Source organism: Vitis vinifera, chromosome 3, assembly GCF_030704535.1.
Source record: "Vitis vinifera cultivar Pinot Noir 40024 chromosome 3, ASM3070453v1".
NCBI classification, from domain to species: domain Eukaryota; kingdom Viridiplantae; phylum Streptophyta; class Magnoliopsida; order Vitales; family Vitaceae; genus Vitis; species Vitis vinifera.
In genome coordinates this window covers 5,448,260-5,463,854 of record NC_081807.1, presented here as the reverse complement: position 1 = coordinate 5,463,854, position 15,595 = coordinate 5,448,260, and the positions used below count along the sequence as shown (strand labels likewise).

General features: G+C 32.9%; 1 protein-coding gene and 1 pseudogene across 1 annotated transcript; both read left to right on the top strand.

Annotated features, from left to right (window-relative positions):
• Window positions 1-427: 427 nt before the first annotated feature.
• LOC100245165 (alpha-amylase) lies at window positions 428-3,552 on the top strand. Its single transcript, XM_002285177.4, has 4 exons — window positions 428-923; window positions 1,021-1,153; window positions 1,926-2,731; window positions 3,028-3,552. Exons 1-4 carry the CDS (start codon window positions 840-842, stop codon window positions 3,277-3,279), a joined length of 1,275 nt encoding a protein of 424 aa, XP_002285213.1. The 5' UTR covers window positions 428-839; the 3' UTR covers window positions 3,280-3,552.
• Window positions 3,553-8,191: 4,639 nt separating this feature from the next.
• On the top strand, window positions 8,192-10,927 carry LOC104878787 (alpha-amylase-like; annotated as a pseudogene).
• The last annotated feature ends 4,668 nt before the right edge of the window (window positions 10,928-15,595 follow it).

Here is a 15,595-nt window from a genome sequence, read left to right as displayed (position 1 = left end):
GACAAAAATGTATTCTTTTTGTATGGTTTAATTAAGCCTTTTTATAAGTTTAGAAGCCATTGATACAAAAGAGAAAAAAACGTCTTTAGTCTAAAATAATCGGATCACATAATGGTTGGAACATGCAGGTCTAATTGATCAGATCACGATCGTACAAATGGATGCTATTCTTCTTACACTTGGGGTAAAGCAAAGAAAAAGGCAAAGCAAGGAAATTAGGAAATGATTTACCTTTTTTATTTAATTCAATATGATGAAAATTATTTAAATTTTTTTCATTTTTATATAATAAAAAATAATTGAAAAAGAAATATATATGAAAAATAGTGAATTCAAACATTTTTTTTCTTTTAAATAAAAAAATAACCCTTTTGTTTATCTCTTGCATTTTTGTCTTTTCTACATGGCATAGAAAAATTGTTATGCCATAAGCCCTGCTCTCACCCTATTCTAAGATTAGTTACTGTGAGAAAAGAAAAGAAATGTCCAATCTACTATTCCTCCCATTGAGAGAAAGAGAGGAATGGATAATAATAGCTTCGGAGGGAATAGAGTTTGGAGGAGCGTGCCCGTCAATTTAGGAGTAGAAAAGTATAAGACACAGCCCACAATATAGAATTAAGGTGGATTTATACCAGTTAGTCAGGCATTCACATTGATGGAGGCTTGCAAGCCAGTCATAATGGTATCGATGGACTTAGAGACCAAGACAATTCCCAAACCCAAAATTGCAGTCAAGGTTTCCTTCCCTACCTTCATTCCATTTCTTACTCTGTAGCATAATATATCTATCTATATATACTCACAGTTCCATTAATGAGAAATCAGAACACAAAAGAATGGGTATTACTACTTCCCTCTCATATCTTTTATTCTTCAACATCATCCTCCCAACCTTAACGGCTTCTCCAATACTGTTTCAGGTATTACACATCATTTTATCACATATATTATCTCTCTCCCTCCCTATGTGTCTTGTGTGTATGTAATGATGATAATCTTGCGGGGTTGGATGATCAGGGGTTCAATTGGGAATCATCCAAAAAGCAAGGAGGGTGGTACAACTTCCTCATCAACTCCATTCCTGAACTATCTGCCTCTGGAATCACTCATGTTTGGCTTCCTCCACCCTCTCAGTCTGCTGCATCTGAAGGTAAAAACCAGTATATTGCATCAATATTTGCCTTAACATAATTGGGTTGCTGTTTTGTTCAGCTTGTGGTGTTTACTCAATCTTAAATTCTTGTTTCAGTTCCAGTTGGCTATGGGTTGTTTATATGGAGTTGTGTTGACTTATGTGGTTCTCTTAGTTGTTCCTGAATCTGACTTTGTTGAAAGTTATTTGCAATGAAGCTTAGCTGTATGAACAAATGATTAAGAGTCTTCTGCGCGTTTTTCTCTTGTTAAGAATGATTGGTAACAGAGGGTTTGGAGTTACGTTTCAATTATAATTTCAGTACTCCTGGTTGGAATTGGAAGAATCCTTGAAACTTTGAATTTTCTTCTCAATTTATTTAGGTTGTGTTTGGTTCGAAAATACAAAGAAAAAAAAAATACAAAAGAAAATCAAATATAATTAAAATTAATTAAAATTTTATATATGTTTAAAATATTTAATATTTATATTAATGAGTTAAAATAAATAAAATAAATTTAAAGTAATAAATAAAAATAGTTAATCGATTTTTAATTTATTTTTTATTTTTCTTTTATTTTTTCTTTATATTTTCTTTCCTTTCTATTTTCCCTTAAATTTTTCAAGAACCAAACATATCAAAAAATAGAAAACCCAAAAGGGAAACAAAGACTGAAATTTTACATGGAAAGGATTTGAATTGGTCATAGGACTTGAAATCACAAGAAATGATTGAAAATTGGTTCAGATTCAAGACTCCTATGTTGTTGTGCTTTGTTTTCTCCTGAAGGGTACCTGCCAGGAAGGCTTTATGATCTCAATGCATCCCACTATGGTACCCAATATGAACTAAAAGCATTGATAAAGGCATTTCGCAGCAATGGGATCCAGTGCATAGCAGACATAGTTATAAACCACAGGACTGCTGAGAAGAAAGATTCAAGAGGAATATGGGCCATCTTTGAAGGAGGAACCCCAGATGATCGCCTTGACTGGGGTCCATCTTTTATCTGCAGTGATGACACTCTTTTTTCTGATGGCACAGGAAATCCTGATACTGGAGCAGGCTTCGATCCTGCTCCAGACATTGATCATGTAAACCCCCGGGTCCAGCGAGAGCTATCAGATTGGATGAATTGGTTAAAGATTGAAATAGGCTTTGCTGGATGGCGATTCGATTTTGCTAGAGGATACTCCCCAGATTTTACCAAGTTGTATATGGAAAACACTTCGCCAAACTTTGCAGTAGGGGAAATATGGAATTCTCTTTCTTATGGAAATGACAGTAAGCCAAACTACAACCAAGATGCTCATCGGCGTGAGCTTGTGGACTGGGTGAAAGCTGCTGGAGGAGCAGTGACTGCATTTGATTTTACAACCAAAGGGATACTCCAAGCTGCAGTGGAAGGGGAATTGTGGAGGCTGAAGGACTCAAATGGAGGGCCTCCAGGAATGATTGGCTTAATGCCTGAAAATGCTGTGACTTTCATAGATAATCATGACACAGGTTCTACACAAAAAATTTGGCCATTCCCATCAGACAAAGTCATGCAGGGATATGTTTATATCCTCACTCATCCTGGGATTCCATCCATAGTAATTTCTCATACCTTATTTTCATTTTTCCTTTTCTAGATAATTTTGTTCTATATCTATTGCTTCCCTAGAATTAGTTTGGAAAGATCAGGGGAGTGGAAGTTCTCTGGACCATTTCCATGATCTTTTACTATCTCAAGTCATCACAGCAGCCTATAACAATCACTTGACTTCATAAAATTAGTAGATTCAACCTCCCATTAGTGTCTGATCAAAAACTAATTGTCCCGATTCAGAATGAGCTAAAAAAATATGCTCTTATGAACTAATTTCATCTACTTACTTTCTTGTGACAGTTCTATGACCACTTCTTTGACTGGGGTCTGAAGGAGGAGATTTCTAAGCTGATCAGTATCAGGACCAGGAACGGGATCAAACCCAACAGTGTGGTGCGTATTCTGGCATCTGACCCAGATCTTTATGTAGCTGCCATAGATGAGAAAATCATTGCTAAGATTGGACCAAGGTATGATGTTGGGAACCTTGTACCTTCAACCTTCAAACTTGCCACCTCTGGCAACAATTATGCTGTGTGGGAGAAACAGTAATCTGGGTCTGTATTCGATATCGAAAATATAATGTATGGGATTCCATTACTAGTATAAATATTGTCCACTCTATACCCCGAAAGCTCTCATTAGTCATGACAGTCATGATTATACATAAAAAAAAAATGTCATGCACGTACCATTTGTAATTGGGCCAAATAGGCCTAATGGTCATAACATTTATAATAATCCACTCCCTATCATATTGATATTATTTGTTTTGAATTTAATGGGCCGTCATAATATTAAAACTCGTCTACATCATTACGAGAAGTCCATGTGGTGACGATTTTCCTACATATCCATCTTTTCTCGATTTTCAAGACCCAATTCTTGCTAGCGAGACTCAGTCCACTGCTACCGACGTTTTTTCTCGGCTGTGTTAAGGTTGTCATTTTTAGGTTAAGACTTCACTATGGTTCATTGAAAATCTTCTGCCTTAATCTCTGGTAGTGATGGAATTGATTTTCCTGATGGTTTGCGTGGAGGTGGACGTGGTGACAGGGAAATCTATTTCAACTTTTTCTAGTTAAATGTTGATTTTGGCAATTTCTTTATAGCACTCCATGGAGAGAAAGGAGTTTTGGGGGCAAAATAGTTATTTATATATAAAAAAAAATATTAGTTAACCCTTTTCAAAACTTATGTCCAAATTAACTTATTTATTATCTCGTAAAAGTCATGTCATAAATTCAAAATTTAAGTTAAAGCTTCAATTACTAATTGAGACTTTATTTTTTAATTGAAGTCGGTAATTGAGACTTTATTTTTTAATTGAAGTTGCGATTAATTATTAATGGAGGTTTATTTTTTAATTGAAACCTCAATTTTTCAACTAAGACTTAACCAAAGTCTTAATTGTTAATTGAGGTTTAGATTTTTTTTTCTTTAAAATATAATTTAAAAATATTAAATTAGAAATTATCATTGAAATTAAACATATTTACTTTAATAATAAAGATTTTGTATATTTAAACTTAAGAATTTAGTATTACTTTAATAAAGATAAATTTATAAATATAATAATAAATAAATATTTTATTCATCAATAAATTAATAATCTTAAAATAATAAAATTATATGACATATAAGTAATATATAAAATCATGTAATTTATTAATTTAAGTTATATCACATGTAGTTTCTCACGGTTAGAGAGAGTGACCAAAAAAAAAGAAAGTACCCATTATATATAGGTTTTCTTTTCATGGAGGTCTATAAGATCATATAATTTTTTTTTTCTCATTATATACATGTTTAATGCGCCTTTTTTGTGACTTTGATGAAACTACTAAATATTATATTTTGTAGTAGACTTTTTTTTTAATTAATTTGATTAACTAATTTAGAAATGTATTTTTAAGTAACATATGTTGTGTGTACAAATAATAGTTTTTTTTTTACATAAAATTATAAACATATGCTTTAAAATAATAAAAAATCTATAAATAGAAACTTAAGAGTATAGTATTATTTCAATAAAGATAAGTTTGTCAAAATACAGATAAATTAATATCTTAAAAATACAACAAATTAAATATCTTAAATTAATAAATTATATAATTTTGTATATTATTTATATATCATATAACTTTATTATTTTAAGATTTTTAATTTATTGATAAATAAAATATTCATTTATTATCATATTTATCAATTTATCTTTATTGAAGTAACACTAGATCTTTAAATTTAAATATATAAATTTTTTATTATTAAAATATATATTTTTAATTTTAATAATAATTTATAATTTAATATTTATAATTAAATTTTAAAGTAAAAAAAAAAAACTAAAACCTCTAATTGAGGTTTTAGTTCAAAAATGAAGTCTTAATTGTCAATTTCGCACCTAATTCAAATATGAAGCCTCAATTGAAAATTGAGCCTTCAACTTAAATTTTGAAAAAAAAAAATATTTTTTATGACATGACTCTTATGTGACAATAAAGAGACTAATTTGAACATAAATTTTGTAAAGAAGTTAAACTTTATGTTTCTTTTTATAAAAGGGTTATTTTGCCCCAAACCTCAAGAGACAAATGTAGCTGTGAGCATGGAGTGGCACTAAATGGAGTTGAATGTGTTGGTGTAATGTAGGGCACATGAGAACAATTTAATTACTAATACCGATCTAGACATGTGAAAGGCGTAGTTATTATTGATGCGAGATCAATTGAGGTCAGATCCTCCTTACGTTGAGCATCTTAGAGCTTCTGCCAAGCAACTGAGAACTGGGCAAGCTTTTTCTTTGCACAAAGGATATCCGGACAGGTGGTCTGGGTACGCCCCTCTGAAGCTTAAGTTAGGTAGATTAGACCCTTTCAAAGAGGGAATGAATATCTCAACTTCAATGTGTACTTGGGTTATGTTTTAGGAGGACTTTTTATAGTGCTTAGGAGAAAGTCACTATAGTGCTGAGTAGACATTTTGACCTTCTCTGTAATGATGGTTGCTCTATAGGTGGTAGGGCAATTATTACAGTTTTGGGCAGTTGACAAGTGCTATCAGATGGTGTGTCATGATGCAGTTGTCCATCGTTTCAACCTACTGGAGGTATGAAGTAGTATGTGATAATCCATTGACATGGACGTTAGGGTTGGGGAAGATCCCATCAGTCACTTCCATGTCAGAAGAAAATGATTACATGTAGCAAATGGGGACTTGAAGGTTGATTGGAAGATGTTGCCCACTTAAGGAGTGTGGTGCTATTTGCCGCAGGCCTATGTGGTCCGGATGGAAGGATCCGAACACTATGGCAGTTATCCGAGCAATACTGAAGGGGAGTGACACGTGGAGGGGAGCCCCCACATTTACCACCCCTAAATATTCCAATTCCGAGGGTGGGAGGGAGGGCGAGGGCAAATTTTGTAACTTTCTAACCACGTGGAGGTTCAACACTTGATCCACTAATCCGAGCATGGCTTCCCTATCAATCACCATACGGTCGATGGACAATAAGTAGGATGGACGGCCCGATATACGATTTTTTCGATGCCTCATCAACACCTTTTTCAATTGGGTTTACCAAAATTTATTATTTCTGGTGCTGGGTTTAGAATTGATCCAAGGCCCACACAGCCAAACTACGCCCAACCAAGCCCACTTTGGTATTAATCACAATGGAAGGAGACAGTGAGACACCATCTATTAAGTATAGCTTTATGTCCTTTCAAATTATGGATTTGGGATTGCTTTTATTTATACTTTAAAAAGACACTCAAATAGGATATATCGGTTTTACGTATATATACTCATAAAAATGTAGAAAAAGAACTTTAAGAAATAGTATAATACACATCAAAATTTTTAAATAAAACATTTTCAATAATATATGTAATTCAAACAAAAATGAAAATATTGATTTTGATGGATATATTAATAACTTAATTTTATGGATATATTGAAAAATCTAAGTAAATTGATGAGATGAAAATTGATTAAAATACATGAAAATATTAAAAAAACTTTAATAAATGATAAGTAAACTATTGAAAAATGTCTCAAATTCTTAATTAATAAAGATTTTTTTTATAAAAACTATTATATAGAATATTTGTTAAATTGATTTATTATTATAATATTATATTTTCTTATTAAATAAGCAAAGTTATTAGAAATATTATAAATATTTTAGATCATGAGAGGAAAAAGTTATGAGATGGAAATTGACTTGTAAAGAATATAGGTGAGTGAATAAAGTTGTGAGAAAGAATGGGATATACTCGATGAAGCGGGTGGCTCGTGATTTAGGGTGTAGATATAAAGAGTGATAAAACATGAGATATTTTAAAAACACAATAAACTGAGATATTGTTTTGTTAAGCGATCCATTATATTAAAGGACTCCTTTGAAATTCCTTTACCTACCGTATTGAACATTTATTATTTAATTTTCATCATTATTAAATATTATCTCCATCTAAACCACCTCATGGATCTTCACATTTTCTACCAGTTTCTCCTTGCGTCACTTCATTCCTTTCCCATTCCCATTCTACAACTTAATTACCCGCCGCCCCTTCTAAAATTTTTTCCCACGTGTGACTTCACTCACCATTTCAGGTCTAACCACATCGAAAACCATCATCCCATGGTCTAACAAATGTATAATATTGAAGGTGGGGGTTCATATCAGCCAGCCAGTCTCCATAGTGGTGGAATCCTTCAAGTAACCTTGTAGTGGTGGACTTCTACCAATAATTAGAACTTGTATTAATAATTAGAACTCTTTGATGTTCAGTCAGTTTCGATCAGATGTAGTGGACATGGGTTCTTTATATAAGTGATATTATAGTGATTCAATGATCTGATTTTCTCAAGTCTGTTTTTGGTGATCAAATTGTATGAATCGATGATGAAGTCTTGTGGGTGTGTTCTTTTGTTTCAATACTGATGTGAGAAATTGGAAGAATTATTTAACTTGTGAGTTTTCTTTTCAATCAACTCTGGAAAACCAAAGAAACCTTACATGAGAAGGCTTGGATTGGTGAAAACATACAAAAGAACTTGAAATTAAAAGAGATTAATAAAGAAAATTAATCTTGCTCTCGAAAACCTTACGGTTTTATAATGTGTCTATAAACCACACAGATACATCATTTTTGTTGTGTTTGATAGGATTGTGAGGCTTTGTTGTGTCTGATGGGACTGTGAGGAGTCAAACAAACCCTCGATCACATCGGAGTTTTGTAATGACTTGTTCTCTGTCATGTAGATTTTGTCTGATTTAGGCTTAAAAAGTTATTATCACTTTACAATCTGTCTATAAAATTAAAAAGATTTTATACATATAATACAGAGTGAAAGATATCACATCATTCAAGAAAAGCTTTGATGTCGAATTATCATCGGGTTTGGTCTTATGTAAAATAAGAGAGGCTACTTGTTTACTAGCACTTGAAGATAATCTTATGATAATGTGTATTACTTTCACTTGAAGGGTACATGCCAGGAAGGCTTTATGATCTGAATGCATCCAAATATGGCACCCAAGATGAACTGAAAACACTGATAAAGGTGTTTCACAGCAAGGGGGTCCAGTGCATAGCAGACATAGTTATAAACCACAGAACTGCAGAGAAGCAAGACGCAAGAGGAATATGGCCATCTTTGAAGGAGGAACCCCAGATGATCGCCTTGACTGGACCCCATCTTTCCTTTGCAAGGACGACACTCCTTATTCCGACGGCACCGGAAACCCTGATTCTGGAGATGACTACAGTGCCGCACCAGACATCGACCACATCAACCCACGGGTTCAGCAAGAGCTAATAGACTGGATGAACTGGCTGAAGATTGAAATAGGGTTTGATGGATGGCGATTTGATTTTGCTAGAGGATTCTCCCCAGCTTTTACCAAGTTTTATATGGCAAAGACCAGGCCAAAATTTGCAGTAGGGGAAATTTGGAAGTCTCTTTCTTACAGAAGTGATGGTAAGCCAAACTACAACCAAGATAGTCATCGGCGTGAGCTTGTGGAATGGGTGAGAGGCGCTGGAGGAGCAGTGAATGCATTTGATTTTACAACCAAAGGGATACTCCAAGCTGCAGTGGAAGGGGAACTGTGGAGAATGAAGGATTTGAATGGAAAGCCCCCAGGAATGATTGGGTTAATGCCTGGAAATGCTGTGACTTTCTTAGATAATCAATGATACAGATTCCACTCTGCAACACTGGCCTTTCCCATCAGACAAAGTCATGCAGGGATATGCTTATATTCTCGAGCTTTGACCCAAAAGACTACGTTTTAAACAAAAAAATCCGTAAAGTACCCCCATTTCTAAAATAATGTTCAATCTAATGTATTTGCGCCACGTAGATTGCCACGTCATAAAAGCGTAACTACGGTTTTATTTTTTAAAAACAGTCAAAACCGTAGTTGGTGACTACGGCTTTGACTATTTTTAAACAGTCAAAGTCGTAGTCACCAACTACGACTTTAACTTTAATTTTATATAAATATATATTTAACTTTAAATTTTTTAAATAAAATATTATATTATTTTGATTTTATATTGATTAAAAATATGTAAGTGGTATAATAAAAATATTTAACTTTAATTGATCTCATTATTTAAAGAATAGTAATATATGAAATTAAATAATTGATATCTTTAATTTGATATAAAAATATATTTTAATAATTTTATTAAAATATTTGGCACTACACTCAATATAAATATAATTAGTTATAAATATACTATTTTATACTCTCATAATGAAGAATATTATATTATTTTGTAACTTTATGCAAAAATTAAAGGCAATTATGCACTTGTACAAAATATAATATGACTTCAAGTGGGAAAAAAAATGGAAAAATAAAATTATTTTTGTTGTATTTAAGTAATTTTCCAATTATTTACCCACTTGAAGTCATATTATATTTTGTACAAGTGCATAATTGCCTTTAATTTTTGCACAAAGTTATAAAATAGTATAATATTCTTCATTATGAGGGTATAAAATAGTATATTTATAACTAATTATATTTATATTGAGTGTAGTGTCAAATATTTTAATAAAATTATCAAAATATATTTTTATATCAAATTAAAGACATCAATTATTTAATTTCATATATTAATATTCTTTAAATAATGAGATCAATTAAAATTAAATATTTTTATTACACCACTTACATATTTTTAATTAATATGAAATCAAAATAATATAATATTTTATTTAAAAAATTTAAAGTTATATATATAATTAAAGTTAAAGTTGTAGTTGGTGATTACGGCTTTGACTGTTTTTAAAAATAGTCAAAACTGTAGTCACCAACTACGGTTTTACACTTAAAGTTAAAACTGTAATTGGTGACTACGGTTTTGACTGTTTTTAAAAAGTAAAACTATAATTACCAACTACGATTTTATGACATGATAATTTACGTGGCGCAGACACATTAGATTGGACATTATTTTAGAAATGGGGGTACTTTATGAATTTTTTTTTTAAACATAGTCTTTTGGGTCAAAACTCTATATTCTCACCCATCCCGGGATTCCATCCATAGTAATTTCTTACACCCTATTTCAACTGCATAAACAAAATCAACATAGAAACATAGATCAGGGCAGTGGAAGTTTAGACTGAATTTGATAAGTGTTTTTGAAAATAATTCTAAAAATAAAAACAATTTTTGAAACCATTTTTTGATATATATATATATATATATATATATATATATATATATATATATATATATATATATATTAACAAATAGTGTTTTTCTCTTTTTTGATCGTCCGATATATTTTACTTTTTTTGTTTGAGAAATAAAAAACTGTTTTAAAAAATAGACATGGGTCTTAATTTTTGTGTATCTGCACTCGAATACTAATACCAATTGCTAAGAAGTTCAATGATGCCACTTTTTAAAATAGTTCAATGATTTTTCTTGTGGCAGTTCTATGACCATTTCTTTGAGTGGGGTCTGAAAGAGGAGATTATGAAGCTGATCATGATCAGAAGCAGGAACAGGATCAAGCCCAACAGCGCAGTGCGGATTCTGGCCTCTGACTCGGACCTCTATGTAGCTGCAATAGATGGGAAGATCATTGTCAAGATTGGGCCAAGGTTTGATGTCGGGAACCTTGTTCCTAAATCCTTCAAAAAAATTGCCACTTCTGGAAAAGATTAGTGTATGGGAGAAAAAATAATCTTGATGTGCAAAGCCCAGTAAGTACTTTGTTCACATAATGTGTTGGGAATCCATCTATTAATTAAATTTGGAAAACTTTCATTTTTGTCCAAAAAAATTAAACAATAAAAATTGAAAAATAATATTATTGAGTTGTGATAGGGGTTTTGTGTTGAATTGTGAAGTCTAAATCAGTTTTATTGTACTTTGCTCGGGATGTCAGGGGTTGAGCTACTCGATCGGCTCGCGGGGTTTGAAAGGGATAGTGCCTCCAAAAGAATTTTTTTTATTTTATGTGATGATTGACGAGTTTGTCTTTATTATATATGTAACTCTTTTATATTTAGTGTTTTGTTTTTAAAGAGTGCGATCGCAATTGAAAGGGTTTTTTCAAGAGTTTTACCATTGTAACTCTTCTTGTTATTTTTTATTAGTGGATTGTTGAATGTTGGTATACTTCGTGGATATAGGGATTATATTGATTGCTGAATCATGTTAAAAATCTTTATCTTTTTTTTTTTTCTCGCTCGTGTGTGTGATTTGATTAACATATGGTAGTGTAAGTGAATCAATCCCTTGTACAAGGTTAGCACTTAATTTGATTTAACGAGTCTTTAGGGTTGATTTAAAGGCTTAGCCAGCCATAGAACAACTTGATTTCTAGAAGCGCCTAGTGAATGAGTTCCTCCTTGTTGGTGGTTTCAACTAATCAAGTTCACCAGGCTACTAATATGGCAAGTGAAAACCGTTGGAAAGTTAGTTTGGTTAGACTAGTTCAAATACTCAAATTTTAGAATGGATAAGTTCCTTGATTTGAGGAATTTTAGAATGGATAGGTTCCTTGATTTGAGGAATTATTTGAACTCTCATTTTTTTTTTTTTTACATAGTCAAAGTTTTATAATTAGATTTGTTTCATGGTTTTATGGTATCAGAGCCAAAGACCAAAAAAAAAAAAAAAAAAATAGTAGAAGGATGGAGAAGACTACTATGACTAACACAATTCACATGGAGGAATCTGATGCCTCACTTGGAACTTCACAACTACAAGTTCTAGCAACAAATCTAGGCAGTATAGAGAACCCAACCTTGCAAATTACAATCCATAAATTAAATGGACGTAATTTTCTTCAATGATTGCAATCGGTGAAGTTGTTCATCAAAGGAAAAGGAAAGTTGGGCTACCACATAGGCGCCAACAAAGTACCCAAGCTAGAAAATCCTGTGTACCAAACTTGGGATTCTAAGAACTCCATGGAGGCAACTATTGGGTAGACCTACCTCTTTCTTCCTATCGCCAAGGACCTATGGGATGCAATCCAAGATACTTATTCAAATCTAGGTAATGTTGCTTAAATGTTTGAAATTAAGACTAAGTTGAAAGATATTAAACATGGTAGTTATAGTGTTACACAGTACTATAATATCCTTCAAAATGCATGGCAAGAACTTGATTTATTATCTAATATGGAGTGGAAATGTGCTAAAGATAGTGCCTATTATTGCAAGATTCTCGAAAAATAAAGGGCATTTGATTTTTTGGTAGGACTTAATAAGGAACTCGATGAGGTTCGAAGCTGAATCCTAGGAAAAGAGTCGCTGCCATCTATAAGGGAGATCTTCTTTAAGGTGCGACGAGAATAGAGTAGGCGGAAAGTGATGTTAGGATAACAACAATCCTAAGACTTCTGCCCTGGTTATTCGTGGTGGGGAGACTTTTCAACCAAATGACCAACAATCAGGAAAAATGGGTGATTGTCCTTGGTGTGACCACTGTCAGAAACGAGGCCACACAAAAGATACATGCTGGAATATCCACAGGAAGCTGCCTACTGGGAGAAACTTGAGACCTAACCACAATTCAAAAGCCTACCACGGTGAATCCAAGAACCTTTACAACCAAATAACCACTTCACCATTCACCAAGGAGTAGTTAGAGGTCTTTCAACATCTCTTTAATCCACAAACTGTATCCACTTCTGTCTTAGGTTCACCAAATGTTGATCCCTCACCATCTTGCTTTCTAGCACAATCATGTATAACTCAATACCCATTTAGTGCCTTAGCCAATTCTTATAAACAGTGGATCATTGATTTCGGAGCTACATATCACATGACATGGTCATCCACTTCATTTACAGCATATGTACCATGTGCTGGTAATATGAAAGTTCGAATTGCGGATGGGTCACATACCCTAGTTGTTGGAAAAGGAACCATTTCCTTGACAAAAACTTTTTCTCTTGAATTATTCTTACATGTCCCAAATTTGTCATATAATTTATTGTCCATTAGTAAACTCACTAGAGATCTCAATTGTGTAGCTAAATTTTCTTCTACTAGTGTTGTTTTTTAGGACTTAGCTTCGGGGAGGACGATTGGTAGTGCATGTTAGTGTGAAGGTTTATACCACTTTGATGAGTGTGAAGTTGTGCAAGGACAAGTCGTTGTTGTTGGTAGTAATGTTTTATTTATTTATTTTTATCATGAAATAATGTTATGGCACTATAGATTGGGCCATCCTAGCTTTTTGTATCTTAGGTTCTTGTTTCCAAAACTTTCAAAAAATTAAAAGTTGTCCAATTTTTAATGTAAAGTGTGTCAAATGGAAAAGCATACCAGATCAGTATTTCCTGCTAAACCTTACAGGTCCTCTAAACCTTTTGGGAAACCAAGATTTAGTTAATCTCAGTTTTGATGATAACGAAACAAGGTTTAGAACTAATGATTATATTTCAAGTGTGATTAGACAAGACGATTTCCAAAGTGACAATCATAAAGACAAATCAAGCCAAGGAGAAATCATGAAGAAGAAGATCACCTCAAAGAGAAGTGTTTTTCAAGACCCAAGCTTCAAAAAATCTCTTTGTAAGGTTGTTGGTGCACTAAGATTTTCATGTATTACATTATTTACTTATGCACCAAAATTATCCAAGAGTTATTTTGTTTTAAATATTTTAAAAATTGGATGATTTCATGTTTTCAACTAAAACCTTGTGTCAAATGTCTTTCCAACTTGTTTAAAAGATTTTAAGTTTTTTTTAGCCAAAAACGGCTCAACCGATTGAACCGGATGAGGTTCAGGTCGACCCCTAGTTCAACCGGTCGATGGTGTAAAAAACTTTCTCTTTCCTCCAGAACCGTTGTTCAACCGGTTGAGGTCTGGTCGAGGTCCAACGGTCACCTGTCAAACATTAAATGCTAACAGCTAGTCAACCGGTCGACCCCCAACTCAACCGGTTGAACCCCCAATGACTAGTTTGACTTTTTTCTTCTATAAAAATGTTCAAATCTTCATTGTTTCATAAGTTTAACCTTCCTAAACCTTTCTTGAATATATTTGAGCCTTGGAAGAGTGTTTTTTAGTGCACCATTGTTCTAAAACTTGCATATCTTTAGTGCACCATTCAATCATAGTTTTCTTCTATCATATGAGCTTAAAGTTTTTGTACTAGGATTTTGTAAGATCATTTATTTGTAAATCTTTGAGAGGAAGTTTCTCAAGTGTGGGGTATCATTTGAGGGGTTGTTCAAGAGTGAGATATCACTTGAGAAGTGTAAAGGGTGCTTGGAGCCAAAAGTCTAAGAGGGTGAATTAGAACCATAATCCAATTATATTGCTTGAAGGCTTGGTTTGGAAGCCTTGAATTAGTGGAACCTCAAGCTTGGGATTGAGGCTAGAGGAGAGTGGATGTAGGTCGGGTTGAGCCCGAACCACTATAAAATCTTGTGTTTGAATTCTCTCTTCCCTACTCTTTTAATTTATATGTAATTGTCTTTATATTATTTATTATATACTTGCATATAATTGTTTCTTACATTCACATAGTTTAAATTTGCAAAAAGAGACCATCACCATATTCACCCCCCTTTTAGGGTGATTATCATAGGTTGGATTAGCTAAATTTTTCTTACACCTTTTACTCCCATACATAGTGATCTTTGGGGACCATCTCGGGTAACAAATCTAATTGGTGCAAAATGGTTCATTACTTTCACCGATGATCATTCAAGAATTTGTTGGGTTTACCTCCTTAAAGAAAAATATGAAGTCTTTTAAACCTTCAAAAAGTTATATTTAATGATAAAAAATTAGTTTCAAATGTCTATTAAAATTCTTAGAAATGACAATGGTAGTGAATATATAAATGTTGTTCTTGGAGAATTTTATCATCTAATGGGATTCTTCATAAAAAAATGATGTGTAGATACTCCACAACAAAATGGAGTTGTCGAAAGAAAGAATAGACACCTTTTAGAAGTTACTTGGTCCTTATTATTTTCAATGAATGTTAGAAAACTACATTGGGCCCCGTGGGGGGGGGGGGGGTGGAGAACGTCATTCTTACAACAACATATTTGATCAATAGGATGCCCTCAAAAGTTCTTAATTTTAAAACTCTCATTGTTGTTTTTCTTGCTTTATTCCCAAATTCCCGAATTTGCCAAGACTTACCAATTAAAATTTTTGGGTGCACTGCTTTTGTACATGTTCATTCACATAATCGTGGTAAACTTGATCCTAGGGCTATAAAATGCTTATTTTTAGGATATGCAACAACTAAAGAGGATATAGATGTTTTAATCCTGTTAATCGGAAAGTGTACATATATAAAGATGTAACCTTCTTTGAACAACAACCCTATTACACTTCACTTTAGGGGGAGAA

Coding starts and splice junctions, on each gene's coding strand:
- LOC100245165 (XM_002285177.4), top strand. CDS start 840: ATGGGTATTACTACTTCCCTCTCATATCTTTTATTCTTCAACATCATC. Junction 1,154..1,925: donor TCAGTCTGCTGCATCTGAAG/GTAAAAACCAGT, acceptor TTTCTCCTGAAG/GGTACCTGCCAGGAAGGCTT. Junction 2,732..3,027: donor ATCCTGGGATTCCATCCATA/GTAATTTCTCAT, acceptor TTCTTGTGACAG/TTCTATGACCACTTCTTTGA.